The sequence below is a fragment of the Manis pentadactyla genome, chromosome 11, assembly GCF_030020395.1.
Source record: "Manis pentadactyla isolate mManPen7 chromosome 11, mManPen7.hap1, whole genome shotgun sequence".
NCBI lineage: Eukaryota > Metazoa > Chordata > Mammalia > Pholidota > Manidae > Manis > Manis pentadactyla.
In genome coordinates, this window is record NC_080029.1 from 12300534 (window position 1) to 12325221 (window position 24688).

Sequence of the window (24688 nt, forward strand, 5' to 3'; positions counted from 1 at the left end):
CCTCCCCACCTGAGGGGGGCCAGGCTCATTCCTCCTCCCAGCAGGGTTGTTCTCTTCCATAAAGCCTGAAGTTTTTGGAGGCAAGTGGAGGCCTAACGTGAAGGCGCCACATGAAGCCTGCTCTCCCTTCATGTCCACAGGGAAGACCTTTCCAATTACGGCTGATCACGTCTTCTCGCCAAACTCTTCTTTCTCTTCCCAAATGCGAGTTCCATAGCTGTCCACCACCCAATCTCTGCACTTTGGGAGGCATGGCTTCTGCAGAAAAGTAAGGGGCTGCCTCCAAGGTACTTGTAGGCAGAGGATGCCCTCTCCTGCCCTGCTGCCTCCCTGGCATTTGGCCTCCCTGGCATTGGTGATGAGCCCATCTGCACCCTGGGAAGAGGTCAGGGGCAGCACCTGCACAAGTCAGTGTGCTTTCCAAGCAGGAGCTGCACAGCACTCAGTGGGTGGTGGGTGGGCCAGGCCGGAAGTAGCTGTGAGCCAGATAAAACAGTCACAAGGGCAGGGCGCAGCCTCTGAGGAGGGCTGAACAATAGGTAAGGGACGCAGGGTCCTTCCTGGCAGCAGGTGGTAGAAACTAGGCCCAGAGCTGGCCTCCAAATGCTGGATGGCCCCTGTTTCCAAAGGAACCAGGGTAGCTGGGAGGGAATGTTTAGGGGGAGATTTAGATGAGTTAAAGACCGGATACAGCTACAGTTATAAAGGTCACAGCAGGTGCTTGTATAGATGAGGACTTGGTCTCTACCTGTAGGCTTCATACAAGACATCCTGTCCTGCAGGAGTGAATTTGCCAGCCCATCAGCTCATCAGCTTGGAGTATTGGGAAGTGCTTACCCAATGACATCAGGCTCCCCACTGACTGGTACATGTCAGGGAGGGCATATTGCCCAACTTTGCTAAAAAGATCCGTTCACCCACAGAGCTGCTTTCTCAGGAAAGGCCAGCCATGGTTTAGGAGAGGTGTATTTATCCAGAGTTTTATGTCTGCTCTGGTGCAAGAAGACTTAAGGCGAACCCCAGCATCCTTGTGTTACTGGATTCATAGGGCTCCAGACTGTAGTGTTTCCCGGGGTGTCCTGGCCTCCACCAGCTCTTGTTCCTGACAGCTGGACACATTCATTATTAATGGCGCTGGCAAGGAGCCTATTGGAGTGCGGTTATGGATTCCTCTTACACTTTTAGTGAAATTGTTCCTTCCCAGGGCGGGGTAACATTTATACAGAAACTTAGAGCTGACTCTTAATGTTGGGTAAATCTCAGCCTTGAATCTTGGAGTGGAATGAAATCGTAGCGGCCACCTTGCCCAACATCCCAGACTAAGAGCAGAAACTTCTACAGCTTTCAAGATGGATTCAGGTGTTCCTGGGACGGAACACCTGAGGTGTTCAGGTGGTTCCGGCGGCTCAGGGAGGATCATAGAGAGGTTGAGCCTCAGAATCCAGAGCGTATCACTCTCCGTGACACTTAGTAGGCAATGTCTTCCTTCACTTTCCTTCTTGGTCCCACTCCAGAAGAGATGGGCAGCAGTGATGGTGGGGGCGGCATCTGTGATTGAGAAGAAATGTCTTACCTTGCTTGGGTTTGTGTTTCCAGACATTGATGAATGCCGCTATGGCTACTGCCAGCAGCTGTGTGCAAATGTTCCTGGATCCTATTCCTGTACATGCAACCCTGGTTTTACTCTCAACGAGGATGGGCGGTCTTGCCAAGGTATGTGACGTGAATGGTAACTCGAACACGATGTGAAACGCTAGGCACTGTCTTCCTCAGGGTCTGGCAATTTGTTGGTGGGAGACGCTGTTATTAAAGTATAGTCCCCCTCAGTGTCACGGCTCGCCCATCCCCGGTGCTTACAGGAACCTGAGATCTGAGCTGAGGTTACATGAAACATCTCAACCAGTGCTCTGAATATTGCTGAGATTAGAACCGCAGCCATTCGTCCTCTGGGAGCTCACGGTTTAACGGATTTGCCTTTCTCTGTGTCTGCTCTCCGGAGGTAGCCTTGCCAGCTTCCCTGGCTCATCAGAAATTTTCTCTTGTGTCCTGTAGCCGAAGTTCGATTCGTGAGGCCCAAAGAAGCATGGTCAGAAAGGGCTTGTGACGCCTTGATCAATTGCAAAATAGACACATACCCTCTGCTGGGGTTTCACAGGCAGTTCTGATCGCCTCCAGTTTTCCCTCCAACCTGCGCTCAGAGGGCCTGTTACTTAGCAAAGAGTCGCCGGTGGTGGTAACTTCCCCCACTCCTCAGCACTCCCCACAAAACCAGAATGAAACAGGCATTTTCTGACTTTCACATGATTACTTCAAATACTGATAAGCAAGCAAAACAAGCTACATGCCTATTGCGGTTTCCATCTGATGGTTTCTTCTGCCCAGGAAGTGAATGGGGGACTTAAGACCCAAGGGATCAGGGCAAGTCCGGCCCGGCCCTGCCCCAGCCCCGCGCCGGGGCCTCCAGCCTCTGGCAGCTGCTCCGTCCAGGGTGGAGGCAGTGCCGAGACTCAGAATGAGGTCTTTGTCTGGAGCCTGCCACCAGGTTTTGCAGGGCCTGTTTCCTTGTCACACCATTCGAGGTCTGGCTGGCAGACTCCTGGCTGGCTAGTGGGAGGATATTATGTCTCCATTGGTTTAATCGTATCTAAATCATTGGGTAAACAGGAAGGCATCAGCATTAAAGAGTTTGATCCTGGATTCTTTGTAAGCCTCTCCTCCAAGCTGGTTCTGCTAACTGTTCCAGGAAGTCTCAACTGTGTTCCTCGGGCCAGAAGAGGTCATTTTCTTCCGAGAGTGGAGCCCAGGCTGGGAGGATGGGGGAGCTGATAGAGCAGGGGCCCCTCCTTCCCACTGGAGCAGGGACTGGGCGCCTGGCTCCCCTGCTGCTGCAGTAAGTGGCTAAGGGCACATGCAGGTTTCTTCGTGCCAAGGCCTGTGGTAGGAAGTGCCAGCCCAGGATTCCCCCAGAGACTGGCTTGCTGTGCTCGGCGCCTCCCAAGAAACAGCCAAGCGCAGCAGAGCCAAAAAGCCATGTGGCCTTCAGGCCTCTCAGAGATGGGCCTGTGACAAGGAGTAGATAGCACACCTGGCTGTGCCAAGTCCAGCAGTGTGCCAGAGCAGCAGGCACAGCACCTGGGCCTGGACACAGGCACTCAGTCGCCAGGACATTGCATCAGCAGGGATGTTACATACCCCATCCAGCTTTTGTGATCCTCACACCTCTTGCAAGGAAGAGCTCTGCACACTCCAGAGCATTGATGTCTGTCAGTTCACTGAACCCCAGCAACAGCCTTGGGTTGTAGGCAGGTGTTCGTTGTCCTGCTTCACAGATGAGGAAACAGAGGCACAAAAAGGTTAAGTTTTTAGCCAAAGTCACATTGGCAGGTGGTGGCAGGGTTGAGAGTCGAACCAAATACCCTTCCTGTCCAGCACCTCGCAGTGGGGTGTGGTGTGTTCCCACAGGATTCAGAAGGGCACTTGGGCAAGTGTGGACCCCAGGGTTGGCAGGAAAGTGAGCCTGGGCCCGGGGTGCAGAGTCCTTTGGGACCCACTGCTCTGCAGGGCTCCCTCCCTGCATGACTGTTTCTCTGAAAGCTCTGAAGATGCCCAGAGGCTCGAGCTGCTCAGGCATGGGATTAGCCCTTCCCTTTATGAAAAGCCTTTTGAAACTGCTCACCGTGAAGGCTTATAACTCTGAAACCACTCAAATCTCTATTCAGAGCCTTAAGAGGTTTACCTGGACTTTTGAGGGGCTAGGAATTCTCTTGGCTGGAACTTAGGAGGTTAGCATATGGAGCATGGGAGAGGGTGTGCTAACTATGGGTGGGCCAGTGCCAGGGCAGGCAGGGGCTCCCTCCTGCCCTCTGCCGGACCCTGATGGGCTGGGCAGAATGGCTCTCGTGTCTTGTGGAAAGACCCCTGACTCATGCTCCATTTCCAATGGTGTCCTTGGGAACTTGGGCACACCTCCCATCCTTAAAATAACCTAAAAATTATTGATGTATAACTGATGTACAATGAGCTGCACTGTTCAAGATACATGAGTTCATGAACTTTGACCCCCATGAGCCTATCACCACACTGAGAATAATGAATATTGCATTACTTCTAAAAGGTTCCTTGTGCCCCTTTTTGGTCTTCTCCGTAATCTACTGAACTTGTAACATGGGGCAATGGTCCTGAGGGACGGTTTCTTTTTTTTTTTTAATGAACAATGTTTATTGTTTATTAAGGTATTATTTATAAGAAGTAACAATTGGAAATGACCTTAATGTCCATTAACTGGGAACTGGGTAAGAAAACTGCAGTGTGTCCACAAGGTAGATGATGATAGCCATATATGATCAGTGGCACAGGAAAAGCCTCAAAATGTAAATGAGGCAGGATTGTTGTAAAGATTAAGTAAGTGTGACTTCCTTTTGTAGTAATCAGTGATGTTATTTATGCATAATCATCTCAAATTGGGCTGCTGTGACAGAATACCATAGACTAGGTGGCTTCAACAAAAGAAACATTCTGTCTGTTCCAGAGGCTAGAAGTCCAAGATCAAGGTGCTGGCACGGTCGGGTGCTGGTGAGGGCTCTCTTTTGGGCCTGTAGATGACCACCTTTACACTGTGAGCTCCCCTGGCCGGAAGAGCAACAGCAAGCCCACGGTGTCTCCTCTTATAAGGGCACCAATCCCATCATGAGGGCCCCACCCACATGACCTCATTTAACCTTAATTACCTCTCAAAGGCCCCGTTTCTAAATACAGTCACTTTGGGGGATGAGGGCTTCAACATATGAATTTTGGGGAGGAACACAGTTCAGTCTGTAGCAATAATAGAGTTATTATTAGAATTGTCATGGTTATTACCTATTTACCTGAAACGCAAGGTCAGCGGTGATGAAGGAAGCGCTAATTGGTGCTGTAATGCCATAGGTGATGGGAAAGAGCAGACGCTGCCCAGCAATTCCTGTTGATGAGCCTTGGAGAGTGGACTTATTAGGAGGTGTAGATGAGTACATGTGTATACATGTATATGATGTGTGTACATGTTGTTACTGCCCTTCCCAATGTGTGACCAAAGAAGGGACAATGGATGGTCCTTCAGTGAACACTTTAGGGTCTGAGCTCTTGATCTGAGAGGTCCCAGGAGGAGATCTTTGGTGCCTGTGGATCTGGTCTCTGAGCGGTGGTAGACTTTGTTGCCATTGCATTTTTCAGCCTAGCTAAGTACAGATGATGGGAATGGTCAGTAATATGCTTCTGCTTTCCATAGATGTGAATGAGTGTGCAACTGAGAACCCCTGCGTGCAAACCTGTGTCAACACCTATGGCTCTTTCATCTGCCGCTGTGACCCAGGATATGAACTTGAGGAAGATGGTGTTCACTGCAGCGGTAATGGGCTTTGGCACTGGAGACTTCCACCTGTGCTAGGGGAACACGGGGAGGGCAAGGGCTGCTTTCACAGGTGTTTCCTCTCATTCCCCAGACTCATCTCCAGCACTGGGACATTTCCTAGGGCAATGAGATCACAACTACACAAAACAAAGATGAGTCACTCCCTGAAAGGTGGAGTGGGTCCCCTCCCTTGTCATTTGACCCTAATGCAAAAACCAAAGGAGTTCTCTTTTAGGGTCTGAGATGGGGTTGAAGAAGGAAAGAAATCACCCAATTTTGGATGTTGGTGTGAATTATCTGTCCTCACCCAGCACCGACTCAAGTCCTTCGATAGCACAGATAGTACTTACAGAGGGCAATGACCTAGGAATAATAGCATATCTCACAGGATAGGGTTGGGAGGAGGGCACTGAATGAATGAGATCATGTGTGTAAATGCACTTTGGAACTTCTCAAGTCTCTACAAATGATCAGTGCCTAGCTCCAGGCCTGGCACAGAGCGAGCATGCAATGAAGAGTTCTTAAACCAGTGAATGATGATTAAATTAATCCTTAATAATATGTTGTGAGGTCATAGATGTGGTGGCTTGGTTTACCTTTTAGAGTTCTTCCAAGACGAAGAAACTGTGATTCTTTGCCCATGCTAGCTTGTGGGCTCTATTGTAATTTTCTTATTAAACCTTATAATAAGAAACTTGCAAACTCTTGTAAAGTCCTTGAGAATAGGGACAGCACCTTATTCATAAAGAACCCTAAAGCATCCTACACAGCAATGTACAGCTCATTGTTTTTTTTTTATTCTTCCTCCTTTTCCTTCGTTCTCTGTTTTGTATGAATGTTGAATTAAAGTAAATGCCATTCTGTCCACTTTTGGCTTCATTGGCAATTATAAATTAGCACAGTCCAAATAAATGATGCTTTGGTGTATTTTTCAAAATAAGTGAACCCTCCCCTAGGGCATGAAACTCTTTTTGTCCTGCAGAGTGGAAAGTTTCCTAATCCTGGGTTTCATTGTAACAGGAACTGACCCAGGTCATGAATGAGACGTGCGTGGTAGTTGCACTTGGGACCGGAGTGTTCTAGGGCTAGAGTTCCCTGAGACAAGTGAGCCCCACTGCTGAAGGCCAGGGAAGCCAGAGTCCCAAGGAGACGGTTATTACTGAGCGCCTTAGGCTAACTGAATGTCAGTCCCTGAAGCTGACAGGGCCCTCAGGCATGGAAAGCTGCGTTCTTGCTAGAGTCCAGTTCTCCCCACGGCTCTCCTTGGGGAATCTAGGCCCCAGTACTGAGAGGTGGCCAGTTTATTGACTGCCCGCAGAGGTGGATTAGTAGAGTGAAGAGCCAGAAGGAGCTGAGTTCAAATTCTGCCTCTGCTTTCCCTGGTCAAGTCACTTGCTCAGCCTTAGTTTCCTCATTTGTTAAAAAACAACCCAAACCCATCCTTCACGGGGTGGGCATTGAGATAAAACACGTGGGTGCGCCTAAACGTCCTTCCCATTAATTTACTTTGTTTGAGCCTAAGTGTTAAGTCTTTGGGGTTTTCAAGCTTACATCCTTGGTGTTTTGGCAAAGATTTTCAGCTGACTGTCCTTACCCAAATGGCCATCTTCTCCTCCATCTTCACAGTGTTGCCCACTTTCCTAAGGTTTGGGAGTGACTCCTGGCCATTGAGGGCTTTAGGGCTGGCCCAGGATAGCAATGTGACATGAACAGTTCGTTTTCTGTCCCTTCCTGCTTATCCCCTTTCTTTGCTTCTCAGTTTCCCCAGGAACTGTCACCCTCACTGTGTTAGCGCAGCAGGTGTGGCCCCTCTAGGTGGCACCAGGCCCTTCTTAGCTTGCCCCCCTTTGCCAAGCTGAGCTGCCCCTGGAAGCCGTGGTGGCTCCTCATGTGGATGAGTGAGAGTGGCCTCGTGTGTGCTCCCTGCCAGAAATCAGGCTTGTATTTCAGCTTTTTGGTGGGGGATGCAGCCACAGCCCTAGGGAAGTCTGGGGATCGCAGACCTAAGATAAACTTTGTGGGCCGGTTAGGGACTCTCCCTGCCCAATAGGAGGTGGCGGTGGGTGTGGCCCTGTGCATCTGCAGTGGAGCTAGCCCTGCTAGTAGGATTCCTCCACCCTTAGCACTCCCCAGATCCCCTGATTTTAAGTCCTGAGCATGATTAGTCAGGGGCACATTGCAGCACTGTGTTGATGAATCTAAGATCTGGAGGCTGGTTGGCTGGGTTCAGATCCTGGCTTTACTCCTTAACTTAGTCATGTTACCTAACCTCATCCATGAACTTAGTCAAGTTACCTAACCTCTGTGAGTCTCACATTTTCCCTCTATAAAATGGGGCTAGTAATAGCACCTCCTTCATAGGCTGAGGTGGGGATTAAGTAAGCATTTAACCCACCACTTGGTACATAGTGAGCTCTCAGGAATTGCCAGGTTTTACTACAGCTTCTACTAAAGGTGTGAATGAATCTACAAACTTAACAGAGATAAAAGAAGACACTTTCTGTTCTCTCAGGCCTGGGGCCGGAGACATGGGACTCTACAAGGCTCCTGGGGATGTGACAGAAGCAGACCTTACCTCGCTGAGCATGCTTTAACTTTTCAAATCAGCATCCCAAGCCTGCTGGCTCATGACCCATTGCCTGAAGCCCCCCTGGGAGAGTTGGGAAGGAGGTTTTTGTTCTCTGATGTGAGCAGTATTAGGCAGGAAACACCCAGAATTACCTGATGGTGAAGAAGCAGCCTCGTTTGTGCTGATAGCTTCTCTAGGTGATTCCAGCCATCAGTGGTCTGTGAGTTAGAGAGCAATCTGAGGACATGTCACATGGGGAAACTAGTGAAAGCAAGTTTTCGGGAAACAACAAATTAAAGGAAAACATGTTTTCTTTGGCGTGCCTATCGAGTGAGGCTCGAACAGGGGCTCTGTTGCCAGACTGTGTGTGATGAAGAGCCGGCTTTCCTGGAACGCCTGCTTCCCTATCAGCGGCACTGCCAGCATGTTCAGTGGCTCCCCCTTCTTGTCCCCACCTCTGCAGCCGGAGAGCCACCCAGCTCCAGGGTCCCATGTCCCAGGGACCTTCTGAAGCAGGCAGGCCACCCAAAGTTTTCTCTTTCCAGGAGGTTTTGGACACAATGAAGTTTTAATATAATGGACAACCCCTGGCCTTCTGGGTATGTCCCTTTTAGGTGTGACTTTAGGAATATTGTTTCCCAACTTTGAGGTGGTGAGGGGGACATTAACACTGTAAAGCTGCCCTTTCAGAAGACCAGGGCCAGTGAACATTTTCTGGGTCTTGGGGAAGAACTCTGTACCAAAATCTCCAGCAGGCAAACAAAATTCTCCTACCGGGTCACATGTCAGTAAGGCACAAATAATGGAGCTGAGGCAGAGGCAGAGGGCGTTGGAAGCTCAATGGAGACAGATGTCAGCTTTCTGTAGGAAAGGATTTCTAACCGTTAGAGCCGTGCAAATATCAGTGGGCTTCCTCAGTGGGTGGTGAGTGCCCATCACCAGAGTGTTTAAGAAGTGGACTGGCTATTGCGTAGCACTAAGCCCACCTTATGTGTCAGGAGAGTGTGGGAGTTAGAGCAGGTAACCCCAAAGCTCCCATCCCCAGGTAGCCTGGGATCACAAACAGCAGGTGTAACTTGTCGCTCTGTCCCCAGATATGGATGAGTGCAGCTTCTCCGAGTTCCTCTGTCAACATGAGTGTGTGAACCAGCTTGGCACCTACTTCTGCTCCTGTCCCCCTGGCTATATCCTGCTGGATGACAACCGAAGCTGCCAGGGTAAGGCTGCCCAGAGGGGCCTAGCTTGGGGAGGCGAGAGTTGGTGCTGGCTCAGGGGGTCACCTGGGGGACGTGGCAAGGGTGAGGGTGTGAATGAGAGCCGGTGGCTCCTGGAGCAGCAGGCTCTGGGCTGGCACCTTTCTGCCCTGCAACCCATCCTTTGGCCTCAGAAAGGACATGCATCTGCTCTTGCTTCCGTGATGAGCTCTGAAGCTACAGGTGGCGCCCACGAAGGGCTGGTCCTGGCAGATCTCTGTGATCCCTCAGAGGGCTGGTCCTGGCAGATCTCTGTGATCCCTCGGAGCACTGCTCCAGACCCAGCCAGGATTTGTGGTCCGGCCCTGCTTGTGGACCAGGGCCAGGCTTTCTCATCGCCACTGGAGATAGCCTAGTGAACTTTTCTCTACTGACTTCCTAGAGAATGGATGCCAGGGAAACCGCACACAAAGGGTCAGGACCCCAGCTTGTGAAAGGGGTGGATATTCTCCAGCTTGGGCTGATTTCCAGCCCTTGCCGGCTCCCCCACTGGCTCAGGCTGGTAGCTGAGCAAATGACCAGTTTTCAGCTCCTTGAACCTGTCTCACCCCAACACCAAAAAAGAATTCCCTTTAGCAATGCTGGGCAATAGAAATATAAAGTGAGCTACAAATGTGAGCCATATCTGAAATTTAAAATGTTCTAGTAGCTATGTTAAGAGAGTAAAAAGAAACAGGTAACATTAATTTTAAGAACATATTTTATTTCATGCAATATATCTAAAATATTATGATTCCAACATGTACTCAATGTAAAAATTATTGATGAGATATTTTGCATTCTTCTTTTTGTACTGAGTCATCAAAATCTGGTATGTATGTATTTTCCATTTACAGCACATCTCAATTGGGACTAGCCACATTTCAAGTGCTCAGTAGCCACATGTGGCCAGTGGCTTCAGTATTGGATAGCACAGCTCTATAATAAGACCCAGGCAGCCCCACCCTACCTCCACACACTGGCCCGGGGCCAACACCTTGGAAGCGCTGTCCTGCTTCAGTCTCTTGTCCTACCCTGCATTTCAGACATCAACGAGTGTGAGCACAGAAACCACACATGTACCCTGCAGCAGACTTGCTACAATTTGCAAGGGGGCTTCAAGTGCATTGACCCCATTCGCTGCGAGGAGCCTTATCTGCGGATCAGTGATAAGTAAGTCATGGCTTCCCCTTAGGAAATGGAAATGTGGGTGACGGGCCTGGTTCAGGAGGCTGCCAGTATTGGTGTAAAGGAGAGTGCACCTGCCAGGGAATCAGGAGACCTGGCCTACTGCCTACACATACACACACATGCACTCATGCACCCATGTGAGCATGCATGTACATCTTCTGCCCTCCTGTCTTCCAAACAATCACACATTTACTAACCCTGAGAGACGCCCAGCCCTTGCACGGGAGATGAAGGGATGAATTGGACACATCCATCATGTCTTCCAGAAATGCAGCATCTAAGAAGAATTCATGGCTTAAAAGTGTGCTTCCTGTTCTGATAAAAAACTGGCAAAAGATGACAGGTCTTAGCAACTCTTGAGAACCGGGTTCTTTGGTTTCTGGTCCCAGAGGGCTGTGGCAGAGCAGAGCTTCAGGCTGCTCTCCCCGGCTTCCATTCCTGGTTCTCGCTGGGTTCCTCCTGGCCCCCCTTGTCTGTGCTGAGGACATGACCCAGTTCAACTTGCAGCACTGAGCCAGTGTCACCGCTGAGGTCCCTGGCATGCCGCTGAAAGCGCTCGGTGACTCGCTGCCTCCAGGCCCCGTTCCAGTCTGACTCCAGCCGCCCCCTTCCAGCTCACTTCCTCGTTCAGCTGCCCGGTACTCCTGCCAACCCAACAGGGCCTGCTCACACCTTTACCATTCTTGGACTGTCCGGCCTCCCAGCTTTTGTGCACACGTTTTCTGCCATATGGAAGGCATTCCTTCCATCGCCACATCGACAGATCCACCCTATTTTTAAGATCCGAGTTCTGATGCCACCTCTCCCAGCTGTTTGTGATCCTCGTCAGCTGGGAGCCATCACTGCCTCCTCCAAACTTCTTTTAGGGAACATTTCTTTTCTATGTGACACATGACATTTTAATGTGGCTATTTTGGCGCAAGGACATTTTGACTAAGCTATTTCGCTTCAGCCTTATAAAACAAAACTTTAGAAATTCTTTTTATACATTCACTTATTAAATGTTGGTTGAGCCCTGTGATGTGCCAGACACTATGCTAGGCTCTGGTTTCTGCTCTTGTGAGAGTGGAGGAGAAAGACGTTAAACAAATCATCACATAAATGGATGCATAATCACAGACTAGGAATGAGGAAGAATGGGAATTTATAAAAAAAGAAAGTAGGCTGGACCTGGTCTAGACTGGGGAGTCCAAAAGCTCCTCTGAGGAAATGACTTTTGGATTGGAATGGGAAAGTGAGTCGGTGTTAGAGGAGAGTGGAAGAGCAGGGGGAACAGCATGTGCAAACTGCACAAGGCAGGAATGACCTTGATGTCTTCAGGGAACGAGGAAGTCTGAGTTGCTGCATCCTAGTGAGTGAAGTGGACAGTGACCTCAGAGAAGTTTAGAAAAATTGGTAGAGGCCAGACCCCATGGGATCTTAGAGGCTAAAGCAGGTGCTTAGCTTTTATTCAAATTGCAGTGGGTAGCCACTGTAGAAGCTTTAAGCAGGATAGGGCATAATTGGATTTTTGTTTGAAAAAGGGCACTCTGGCTGCTGTGTGATAGGTTAGAGGGGGAAGAAGCCTATTGGGAGGCCATCCCAGAGGTCCAGGTGAGACATATGGTAGCTTGAATGACAGTGGAGATGGTGAGAAGTGGCTGGGTTTGGACTGTATAAGTTTTGAAGATAGATTAGCAGGTAGGGGACAGCGAGAGAAACACAACACAGCAAACTCCCAGTTCTGGCCACCAGTAGATCAACAGCCAGCCTCATCCTGCTGTGAACTCTGAGCCTCAAGGGAGTCTAAGGGATAAGGAGAGATAGGGGATGGTTATGGATAGATCAAGGGTTGCCTTTGGTAGCAAAAGTTAATGATTTTATATTATATCAATGCTGTTACTAGTGTTTCAAGTTAGCTGCTTTGTGTTAGAGATATTTGTGTCTATGATTTTATTTCTCCTACTAGAAGGTGAACTAGTTGAGGATAGGACCTTATCTATCATTACAATTCCAAAAGAGTCTAACATCGTGTCTTAAATGTAATGAGTTCTGAACTCTTGTTGATCAAATGAAAAGATCAAGTTATGTTCCACACAGGCTGCACTAGTGTAACAGAGAACGTAAAAAGACCACCCAATACTGTCAATCTAATGTAATTTCTCATTTTAAAAATTTCTTTTCAAAATTTAAAATAATGAGTGTATATGGCTGGGAAAGTGAAGGGCTATGTGTACCAGTGACACATTTTGTCATCTAAATATATGTTAAATGTAAAGTACACTAGAGCACGTTCCAGTGTTCTGAAAACCAGACATCCAAGGTTTATACCCTAACAGCAAGACTATCTGACCCATTAGAATAAGCCTTCTATAGGAAATAGACAGCTCACCTACATGCTGGGGAGTTTTCAGATGACAGCCAGGAGCAGAGAGACTACAGTTAAGAGCATTCAGATGATAAAAACAGGGTGGCCTCCTTCTCAGTGTTTTAGGTGAGGAAGTAGGTCCAACCAGCATCTGGAAAGGATTGACTGCATTCTCACGTGATATCCCTTCCCAACAGCCGCTGTATGTGTCCTGCTGAGAATCCTGGCTGCAGAGACCAGCCCTTCACCATCTTGTACCGGGATATGGATGTGGTGTCAGGGCGCTCTGTTCCTGCTGACATCTTCCAAATGCAAGCCACGACTCGCTACCCTGGGGCTTATTACATTTTCCAGATCAAGTCTGGGAATGAGGGCAGAGAATTCTATATGCGGGTAAGAGCGGTTGGTGAGCCATGGTCACCACATATAACAATGTTTTTGGTGTCTAGCCTGGAATGTGCTTCTCGAACTAGGTCAGAGCACAACTAGGAGGGGCGGGAGTGAAGAGAGAAAAGAGGAACAGGTGGGAGGCAGGACTTCAAGGTGTGGCCTTGTGAAAGCTGCTTCTCCTGTGAGCCTCAGGATCCCCATCTGGGCAACAAGAAGTTAGGCCAAGACACAGTCTTAGGTCTCTTTCCACCTACAGTTCTGTGGGAGAGGCCTTCACATATCCGTATACCTATCCACTCAGTTGACAAATATTTATTAAGTACCTAGTATGCACTTAGGAAACTGAGATACAGTGGTGAACAAAACACCCCAAATCCCTGCCCTCGTGGTACTTATATCATAGTGAGCGTAGCTGTGTCTCACAAGTGGGTTCCATCTGCATTGTCCAACACAGCCATTGTGGTGCTTTAAACATAAATGAAATAAAATAAAAAATTGGGTTCTTCTGTGGCCCTAGTCACACCTTAAGTGCTTAATAGCCACATGTGGCTGCTGTATTAGCTCAGATATAGAAAATTCCATCAACGAGCACTGACTTATCTCTATTGGTAAAAAACTTTAGAGCACACATCCTAAAATATATTTGCTTCTTTATAAATGACACGCATGTAATACTGTGCCATTATATTATTCAGCCTCCTCTCCTGCGGCCTCTAGGCCGAACACACCTCTTTAGCGACCCCAGGCTTAGAGTGATGTTTTTTACATTTCAGTGTGAATTTGGGCACTTGTCCAAAAAGCCAATTCCAGACCTCTTCCCCAGAGACTTCTTTTCAGAAGATGGTGGCTGAGGCCTACTGTATCCATTTTCTGTGCTGTCATAACAAATTAGCACAAATTTAGTGGCTTAAGACAGCAGAAATTTATTTTCTCACAGCTCTGGAAGTCAGAAGTCTGAAATCACATTCAATGAACTAAAATCAAGGTCCTGGCAGGCTGTACACCCCCTGGAGGCCTTAGGGGAGAATCTGTTCCTTGCCTCCTCCAGCTTCTGATGGCTGCCAGCATTTCTTGACTTGTGGCCACATCACTCCAGTCTCATTGCCTCCTCCTCTTCTGCGTGTAACAAATCTCTGGCTCTCTTACAATGACACCTGTGATTAGATTTAGGGCCTAACCAGATAATCCAGGATAATCTCTCCTTGTCAAGATCCATCACTTAATCAGAGCTGCGAAGATTCTTTTTCTTAATCAGGTATTAATTGCAGGTTCCAGGCATTAGTGCCTGACATCTTTGATGGCCATTCATTCAGCCTCCTACACTCAGGAGTCTGCATTTTTAGCAAATACAATTTATAGTTTTCCAGGGTCACTATGGGGAGCTCTGTTCAGAAGGATAGGCCCACGGAAGCTGCCCATCTTTTATGGGACATGGCCCCCAGGCCCTTCAAAAGGACCAAATATCTGAGCTTTCTACCCTTCCTTTCCCTACCTTCTGGTGGAATCTTCCAGTCTTTGCCTCTGGGGTTGGGACTGTCTGAAAACAGGGAGGTCTCAGAAGCAGTTTAGAATAGATTAGAAAAGGGCTGGGATCACACCTGTATCTTCACTAATATGTGTTTGGCGAGACCCAAACAGTGATAAGGAGGCTTGTGCAGCCATCATCTGCAGACCGGTGTAGAGGGCTCAAAGGCTTTAGAAGAGGGTGGATCGAATTGAGGATAGAGGCACTTCTGCAAGATGGGAAAGACAGAGCTGTGTTTATGCCTATCCTTTCTCCAAACCCATGAACAACAGCTATCCAGAAGAAACCCACAGCTGTGGACTTCCATGGGCCTGCTGCCCAGCCTGCTGGCATACTCCAGTCTGGCCTCTCTCATCTGTACAGACCCAGCGGGTGTAATCACAGGGCACAAATGTGTCTGCCTGGGGTTTAAAATATCATCACGGATACCAGACATGTCAGGTTTCTGCCCAGCAGAAAAGAAAATATGCAGAAGATGACCTTGTCTAGGTAAGATTAGGGAGCATTTCACTCTCCAGGACACCACCCACTAAACTCCCTCAGAACCCAAATGTTCCCCTGAGTGGCTGACTTGTATGAGGTTCCCAGTGATGGTGTGGGAAGACTGTCCTAAAGATGGAACAGAAGGAAGGGAGGGCTCATCCCAGAAGCTTCCTCTACTGCCCGATATGCCTGTGCCCCTCAGAACATCGAGAAGGCCCTAGTTCTTTCGTATTTATTCAGAGGAGGATGTCAGGACACCAAGGGGATGCAGGGCTGTAGGCCGCCCTAAGAATGGCTGAAAGAATTTGGGAAGTGGGAGGTGGCAACTGGCTGGACTGTTCCCAAGGGCTGCACTGGAGGAGAAAACAGGCTTGGTGGTGGGGTGGGGTGGGGGGGAGGCCTGTGAAGCCGTGGGGCACGGGGGCGGGAAGGCAGAGAAACCTGCCCCACAAGGCAGGGCTTCCATGTTCCAAGCTGTCCAGAGCTGCAGCACCCTCATCAGGGGCTACGTACAGTTGTCTAACGGGGGTCCCCAGGGCCAGGCCGACCTGCTTCACTTACGTCTACAACTTCCCAATTGTGTGATCTTGGGCACGTTACCTGTCCTCTCTGACCCTCAATTTTCGCAACTGTGAAGAGGGGTTAATTAGTATTTACTTTAGGATTACATGAGATCATCTACTTAGCACAGTGCCTGGAATACAGAACGGCTTGTTTCTATCAAAACAGCAGGATTTGGCCAGGGTGGGACAGTCAGTACCTGTCTTTCTCTCGTCCTGCTGTTTCACCTGGGTGACTTCTCAGGCGGGTCCCAAAGGATTCCCTTTGGGCACCTGGAGTTCCTACTGAATTGTCTCATTCTCCCATATCAAAAGTCCGAGCTGGTTTAAATGGAAACTTCAACCTCCCCGTCCCGGCTCAGAGGCAGGGTGGGAGGGAGGGAGGTGGGCCTCTACACCGCCTCCCTTTTTCCCTCCCCTGACTGGCTGTCCTGCCTCTGGCTCCCCCTCCAGGGCTGGAGGGTCGCAGATGGAGGAAGGGGAGAGGTACGCTGGACTGGTATTGCCGTAGGCAGACAGTGGTGGCGTCCTGGGCAGAGGCCCAAGGCTCTTGCTCTCCAGGATGCTTCGTGGGTTCCCAGGACTTGCCCCAGGACTTTGCACTGACCGTTCCCTGTGTGGGCCACAGGGCCCTTTGTTGGCCTCTTGCCACCCCAAGCCCCTCTGCCCCGCTTTCTGGTGCCGTGTCTCACACAGACTTTGGAGGGGGCTGAGTGGTGTTGCCCCTCGCTGGCAGGCAGACTCACAGGGGGGTTCCAGAACACCCATAGACGCTGCCTGCAGCCCCCTCTCCTCACCGTGGTGCGAGGCAGCTCCGGGGCTCTTGGCTTCTCCAGCAGAGAGAGTCAGGCACTGCTCTCCGCATCCTTAAACATCAGGGGACCCACGTCTCTGAACAGTTCTCTTGAAACTCCCTCGTGCCTGAGGTGGGCCTGGTAGTGTGGTGGTGACAGAGTGAGACAGATCTGGCTTTGGGCCTCTGCTTTGCAGTCATGTTTAAGAGCAACAGAAGTTACACAAACACCGTAAGCAACAAGTCCCATACAATTTTTGACTTGTGCACTGTGCCCAGCACTTTCCATATATGCCACCTTTCATCTTTACAACAATCCTATGCCACAAAGCCTGCTTGACCATCCCAATTTTACAGCTGTGGGTATGGAGGCACAGAGTGGCTAAGTAACTTGTTTAAGGTCTCACGGCACCAGAGCAGTCTGGTGCCCAAATTGATATATACTCTTACACTTCTCTTTAGGATATGGCCTCTCTTTTCACCTTCTCTTCTGGCTTTGGGGTCTCAGCAGAAATTGAGATAACAAGAAAAGTCTATTTTAACATCTAGTAACAATAGAAAGTGTTCAAAAGTGTTTGTTAGTATGGTATTGATAACGTTATTGCTCCTGCTCCTGCTCCTGCAGGTAGGAGGTTGTGAGCTCCTGGGCCCTGGAGAAGTTGATGGTGTTACCCAAAGGAGGTGGGGCTTGATGGCCATTTGTGCTTTCCCACACTGAGGTTCACTGACTGTATTACATGCATACACACGCAAAACACACCCATCCCCATGCACACACATGCGAACATGTACATACACATGTGCACTCACACACATACCTCTTTCACAAGCCCTGTTGGCAGTCCATCTCACTCTGAGCCTTGGACAAAAGGCAGAAGACTCAGGGTCACAGTCAGGGCCAGAAGAAGGAGCATGGTCGTGGGGTCCACACTGTGCCAAAGTGCATTTACTCCATGACACATGCGGATCAGGTGGCAGGTTCAAGGGAAGCTGATTTGCTGGGGCCTGGCTGCTGGCTACATCAGACAGTGCCATCCACAGGCTGATTCAGAACAAACCTGAGCATGTTGGGAGTAGGGTCAAGAAGACACATGCTGTGGGCCTGTTTGCCACATGCTGCCACTGTGGTCACCCCCAGCGGTGTTCAGTCACTCGTTCTTTCTTTTGGCACTGACATTAATTCCACACCATTATATGTGTGGCTTTGAGTCAGGCACTGAGAGTTCAGGGGCAAACAGTTCATGGCCTCTGCCCCAGAGAAACCCACGTTACAGAGGACAGGGGCACAAACACCCAGGTAAACATTTATAGGGCTGAGCAATGATTCTCAAGCAGAGTAAGTGCAGTGGAATTCAGGGAAGTGAGAGGTACTGAGACAGACACTCTAGTACCAGGTACTGCTCTTGTGACATTATGGAGTGTACTTAACCTATTTACTTCATAAGGTTATGAGGATTACATAAGAAATGTATGAAAGGTTGTAACCAAATCACCACCACCATCATCATTTTGTACCAAATACCACCAAGTCCACGGATAACCAGGGGCCCTCAGGGGGCCATTTCATTAATGTCCTGCCTCTGCCCCCCTTCAAGCCTCGACTCTCCTGATGGGCACTGAATCCTCCCTGTGCTGTGGGCAAGCCTTCCTAGGCTACTGCACGTCTGACGCTGGTGGAGATCAGACTTGCTGACCTCTAAGGTTATGTCTAAATGGGAGAGGCAATGACCCTCTCATACTCTGCAGACCATTACCAGGAAAGCCCATGGGAAGTCCGTGGAAGTCCCCAGTGGTCCTACCCACTCCCAGTCCTTGGGCTCTGCAGGACTCTCTCCAGAGGGCTGCCCACAGCCCAGAGTCTTTAACCCTCAGCCTTTGTACATGCCAATAGTAAAGGCTGGTGAGATATTTCTGTATGTAAATGCCGTGGGCATTTCCCTGTTTGGCTGTGCCCTCTGAGGTCCTGGCCCAGGGCTCTGAGGTTTTGCGTGAGTTGACAGAGAAGTTCGAGCCATCCTCTCTGTGAGGAGGTGCTAATTTTGCTGATGCTGATGGGAACAGAGGTAGCTGGTGCCAAGAGGAAATTGTGTAGGTGTCACACTGCTGATAACCCAGCTCACAGGGGAGGTCCCAGGATCTGGCTGGCACCTGTTGGCCTGCCCTACCCTTGTCATGCCTACAGCAGTTCCTGGGGAGGTCCAGAACTTTATGGGGAGCCCTCCCTTTATGGAGACAGATAAAACACCTGCTGTGGCTCTAAACAAGCCAAGTTTCTTGATTTGGCGGAGTCTGTTGCTTTCAGTTTCTGGGCACTGCACTGGGCTGTGCAGCTTCTAGGAAGCAATTGCCTAGCTATGTTTGCTCACTCATGCGGTTCCCCCTCCAGGGGCCTACTGTCTAGCCCTTGCACATGCCCCTGGGCATTCTCCACAAAGACAGTGCTAGGCAGAAGAAGTACAACACATAGCAGTCTCTTTTGATAACTGTGCAGTGAAGAAGTCCTGGGCGTTGAGGTCAGACAGAAGCACCCAAAGGGAATCCTTTAGCTCTGACCCTGACTTCTCAGGTGACCCTCAGCAATGACTTTAACCTCACTGGACCTCAGTTTGCTTAATTATAAAATGGGGAAATAATGAGACATATCTTGAGTAAGGCAGCCAGGGTTCCCAGACTGGGTCCTGTGCTTTTAGTTGTTAATGTGCACATGAATCACCTAGGGATTGTGTTAAGCTACAGATTCTGGCTCAGTAGGTCCTGTATTTCTAAACAAGCTCCCTGGTGATGCTGGCAGTGTTGGTCCAGGGGCCACACTTTGCATAACAAAGCCTCTCAGGGCTTTAATGAGAATTAAATAAGTGCATGGCTGGAAGAGTGACTCACACGTGGTGGAGGCTCAATTGACGTCAGTCCTCTCTCCCCATCTCCTCAAAAGTTTTAGAAAAAGATTCAGTGGAGGAAAAATGCTCACATGAAATGATTATGACAGCATTGGAAGGGTGTCAGGGTGGGAAGCCTGGAGTGACCACAGCGTGTCTAGATGGGGCAGTACATCAGAACCATGTGGAGGCTTGTGAACAAGTCGTACTTTCCCCAGGCATCAGCTACAAATCCTCTGAAGCAGAAAATCTGCAATTGTTGTTTTAAAAATGTGTCTTAGGTGCTCTGAGGCTGTTTACTCAGGAACTACTGATCTGGAACCCTTGTCTTAGACACTAGGCCCAGAGAAGTGAAGTGACAGTTCTAAATCACATAGTCAGTCAACCATTATTCATTCATTCAGGACATATTTGCTGAGCACTTACTGTGTGCCATGCCCCATGCTGGATTCTGTGGAGATTCAGAGGTGAAAACCCTGACCCCAGTCCCAAAGTATAGGGTACAGTGGCAAGGGGTCGTGGGGGACCTGGATTCGATTGGGGAAAGCAGAGAAGGCTCCTCTAAGGCGGTGACATTTCAGGTGGGAACTGAAGGGTTAGCAGCAAAAAGTGTGGTGGCACATGGGCCAAGCCAGTGTTGAGTGTGGCACCAAGGGGATGCCAGTCTGACTGCCTTGGGCAAGGGGGGAGCACCATGACGGAGGCTGCGGAAGGGGGCTGCAGCCGGACCACCTGGCCTTCTGCTCTGGCAATTGTGTGGGAGGCCATGTCTCCAGGCACACAGCTTTCCTCACCTTCTCTGCTGTTATTCGACAGCTCCTGGGATCAGGCGGACCCTGCCAGGCCTTCTCTAACTAGGATCCCTGGTTCTGTCCACAGCAAACGGGCCCCATCAGTGCCACCCTGGTGATGACACGCCCCATCAAAGGGCCCCGAGACCTGCAACTGGACTTGGAAATGATCACTGTCAACACCGTCATCAACTTCAGAGGCAGCTCTGTGATCCGACTGCGGATTTATGTGTCGCAGTACCCATTCTGAGCTGCGGGCTGGAGCCTCTGACACCGCCTCTCCGCAGCACCAAGGGACAGGACAGAGAAGAAACAGAGGGAGAAGGAGAGCGAGACACACCTTACACCTTCCTTGCTGGGCATTTCCTGAGGAGTCAGCCGCCACGTCCTGGCCCCACCTGTATTATTGTAGACCTGTCACTCTGAAGGACATGCTTCCCCCAGTTCCTACGATGCAGTTATCGAAAAATATTATCATTGGCGCTCTGACCTGAGATCGATGGTGATTTTTCAAGGCCTCCAGTTTACTTTCATATTTTTCAAGGAAAATAGATTAGGTCTGCTGGGGTCTGAGTCCCTGTTCGGAGACTGTGAACAGCTCTCTCTAGCCTCGTTCCTGCCTTCTTTCTATCTCCCGCCGACTGCTTCTTTGCAAAGGCCTGAAGAATTCGTGGGGACGCTTGGCTAGTTAGTTTGCTTCTTGTATGTACAGAGAAGGCTACGGAAAGAAGCCGCAGCAGGATCTAAGGGTTTTTGCAGACTCTATTTCAAAACCATGTCTGGCATTTTCAGCCATAAAAGGAGTTTTAGTTGTCCTTTAATTTGTGTACCTGTTTAATCCTCTCTTGTTCATTTTGAGCATTTTTAAAAAATAAGTGAGTCTCCTTCCAAAGGCCTGAAGACACATGTTCTATTCTGTCTTCCCCAACCCAGTCCTGTCTCCATCTTAGCCCAGTGTTTTCTTTGAGGACCCCTTAGTCATGCTTTCTTTAGGATTTTTACCCAGCTGGGTTGGACGGCAGAGGTCTCCAAACATTAAATATTTGAAAAGATCTCATGTTTGGTTCATTTGGCATTGTAGGTGATTCACCTTTGGGTTGGTTCTAGTTCTCCTTAAGCCCATTTATTGTGTACTGGCTTGCAAAGCTCTGCAGAGAGCCCTGTCATCATGTGTACCACAGATACATGATGGAGTGTGGAGGGCAGAGAAGAGGGCGTGGAGAAGAAAGGGAGAAGCATCAATGCTGAAACCTATTTCATTCGATGAGAAAACAACTAACAGTCTATTATGTGGATGATTTCCAGATATTCCTCCAGGACGGGAATGTATTCAAGTTATTTATTTATTTATTTTAAAAAATGGAAGTATAGTTGATACACAATATTACATTGGTTTCACGTCTACAATGTAGTGATTCCACAGTTATATACACTACGAAATTCTCACCATGAGAAGTGCGGTTACCAACTGTCGCCATACAAAGCTATCATAACATTATTGACTGTATTCCTTATGTTGTATGTTTCATCTCTGTGACTTACTTATTTTATAATTGGAAATTTGTACCTTGGTATCCCCTTCACCTCTTTTGCCTGTGGCCCTCAACTTTGACTGCATAGTAGGATAACTATTGGAGTTTTTAAGAAAAAAACTTATTTCCTGGGCCTCACTCCCAGAGAGATTCTGATTTAATTGGTCTTAGGTAGGGCTCAGGGATCAGAATTTTTAAAAACTAGTAAATAGCCAGAGTTGGGAATGCATTATTATAAACTCTATAAAGAGAAGGGACAAAGGTGGCCCAAACCCTGGCCACCTTGTCCTCGACATCTTTTCCATCGCGTGTAGAGTTCATCGTCCTTTTCCTGATCAGGGATCCTGGAGTCCCTTGAAGGTTTAGAACCCCAGGCCAGGGGTGGAGAGAGTCAACAGTGCAAGACACCAGTCGGAGGACAGTTGACTCAGCTGCCCTTGTGCCCCCTCCCAGGAGACCATCTGAGCAGTCAGAGAAGGTACACTCTCTGATGGCTGAAGTTGAGTCTGCAGGATAGACACCCGCATTCTGTCTGTCCAGGATTTATTTATGAAAGAGCTCCTCTGTGCCCGGAACGGGGCCCCGGATTCCTAGGTTAGCAGAGCTGCATAGACCCACAGTAGCTGGTTCTTCAGTGGAGGGGACTGCATGTTCACCCAGAGAGCGTTTCCCACACCCACATCGCACACCGAATTTTGCTGTTGGCTGTGGTTATTTTTTCTCTAACTAAACTAAGCAATCCAAACCATTTCCCATGGTGCCCCATCAGTCAGATTCAAGTGGTGTTAATAATAACATCAACCACAGATGGCTCAGAAGGCCTTGGTTTCGTGGCTCAGAAGAGAAAGGACGACTTCCTATAGACTTGCCAGTATGCAGGCCCAGCTCAGCTCTCCACAGAGCAAAGAGCGGAAGGTGGTGGGGAGCCTGGGCCCCCCTGTGTGGGGAGTCTTAGGTGTCAGGCGCGGGTGTGGAGGTAGAAACGCTGAAGGTTTATGTATACTGTGCACCGAGCTGCTCTGAATTACTGACTCAGGCCCAATACAGAGCACAGGAAGTTTTCAGTTAATTTCTGAAAACAAGGAAAGGAAGCTTGCCTTGGTGATTTGAGGACCCACTGGTTTCTGAGGTGCCACATTTGGAACCAGACCCAAGTCTCTAGGGCTTGCATTTTATTTGTCCATGTCAAAATGTGGCTTCCTGCTTCTAAGAAAAAGGTCTCTGAGACACTTTAAGGCGGGCTCAAAGGCTTCTTGGCCCTCAGATTGCTCTTTCCAAACACGGTCTGGTGCGTTCAGTGTAAATGAATCAGAAGCATGTGCGATCAATTTACCTTAAAATACAGTGGGGCTTAAAAATGAAGGGAAAAACGCCCTGGGACAAAATGTGTACTGTGAGGCTAAAACCAAAACAGTTGGAAAAGAGTTACAGAGGCTCCCAGAGCCCAGAAAGCTGTTGGCTTCACCCAACCCTTGGGAATAGTCGAATGTTACTATCTTCACAAGGTTAGGAATAAGCTTGCTTTTGAATCACAGCACTGTGTTTCGCTGGAGCGTGATGGGGTGGCTGTTGCCTGGGACTCAGATATCCGGGCTGCCCACACCTGTCCCCGGTCAGCTTTGCCCATCCTGGAGCTGGGCTGAGAGCTTATCAGATGACCCCTGTGGTAACTGCGCCATCAAGTCCTGAGGAATGGAGGGTTCTGTGGTGGCAGAGGCGCCAGATTAAGAGCAGGACACACCTGCAAAATCCTTGTGTTATCCCCTAATCTTCTGCTGAGTTCAGTATGGATGAAAACTTCCATTCAGCCGCCTCTAATTCTGAAGTGTTGTGATTCCTTGAACGGCACTTTGGGGATGACAGCCAGCATTTCCATTAAACTGCAGTTTTAGAGTTTCACAGTGCTTTGCCAATCATAACATTTTCTAACTGGCACAGAATCCACCTACCTGTTGCCTCTCAGGCCTGGGTAATATACTTAGCAATTTTCTTAGGTAACTGTCTTGGCCCTTGGGGTGTTATTTTTCCAGATGGTGAAAACATTTCAGTAGGTGTGATTACTTCATTTTCAGTGGCTTAAATGTATTTTTGTGGTCTGAGTGTTAACTGTAGTGTGCACAGGTTCTTCATCTGAATGAGCTAAAAGAGGCACCTAGAAAAAGATGACACAAGTAAAAGAGCAGCTATTCTTTCCTTCTCTTTCAACATATGAAATCCTGTTTGCAAAGGCTTTTGTCTTGGGAGGAGAACATACTTTGGTTGAGCACACACCCACTCAGCTTTGATTCAGCCAGTTTCTGGGTTCAGAGATGAACAAGATGGATAGAGTCCACTGATATATTTCCAAGGGTTCATGCAGCCTAGGAGATGAAACTGGAATACAGTGTGATAGGTGCATCTTAGTAGTGTGAACAAAATTATTTTGGTTAGATTTTGATAATTGTTAAGACATCTGTACACAACAGAAATTGTTGTGAGTATCCTTAGACACATCTGAAATCTAGAAAAAGATGTTGAGGTGGGAGGGGGAAATGGCAAGGTGGGGCAGATGGAGGGGCTGAGCTGACTGGACTGGCTGGACGCAGAAACAATGGGCAGCATGACCTGAGAAACTCGCTGGAAGAGGCCAAACCGAGATGGAGCCCAGCAGGACGGAGAATAGATCTCTTCCTTCATTAAAATCTCATTTACGTAGTAAAGTTTCATGCCCATCAGCGCCCTGACAGTTTACAGTTGTCATGACAATCCCAAGAAAAGACCTGATAAAGAGAAGCACCTCCTCTTCTAGAATTCTCCCCAGAGAAATCATGACCATTCTGCCCCCAGCTTTACATTCTTGTTGTACTTCCCCTAAAAGAGAGGACAGACCACCAGGGAGGGGCTTTTCTGACTATGCAGTGGTCCACTTCGAGCTGCTGCACGTTCTGTACCTCTTAATAAATCTACCTCGTGCAATACCTGGCTTGTGTTGGATTTCTGTCCTCCATGTAGCCAAGGACCTTCCTCTGCAGTG

The 24688-nt window shown here is 48.9% G+C and overlaps 1 protein-coding gene across 3 annotated transcripts in view; it reads left to right on the plus strand.

Annotated features, from left to right (window-relative positions):
- FBLN5 (fibulin 5) overlaps window positions 1-24524 on the plus strand; it is a 78751-nt gene extending 54227 nt beyond the window's left edge. For all 3 annotated transcript variants that reach the window (XM_036882279.2, XM_036882280.2, XM_036882278.2), the window contains 6 exons: window positions 1597-1713; window positions 5264-5383; window positions 9050-9172; window positions 10234-10360; window positions 12923-13118; window positions 20232-24524. In XM_036882279.2, the coding sequence (XP_036738174.1) occupies window positions 1597-1713; window positions 5264-5383; window positions 9050-9172; window positions 10234-10360; window positions 12923-13118; window positions 20232-20393 (845 nt within the window). In that variant the 3' untranslated portion in view covers window positions 20394-24524. The remainder of the gene's footprint in view (window positions 1-1596; window positions 1714-5263; window positions 5384-9049; window positions 9173-10233; window positions 10361-12922; window positions 13119-20231) is intronic.
- The last annotated feature ends 164 nt before the right edge of the window (window positions 24525-24688 follow it).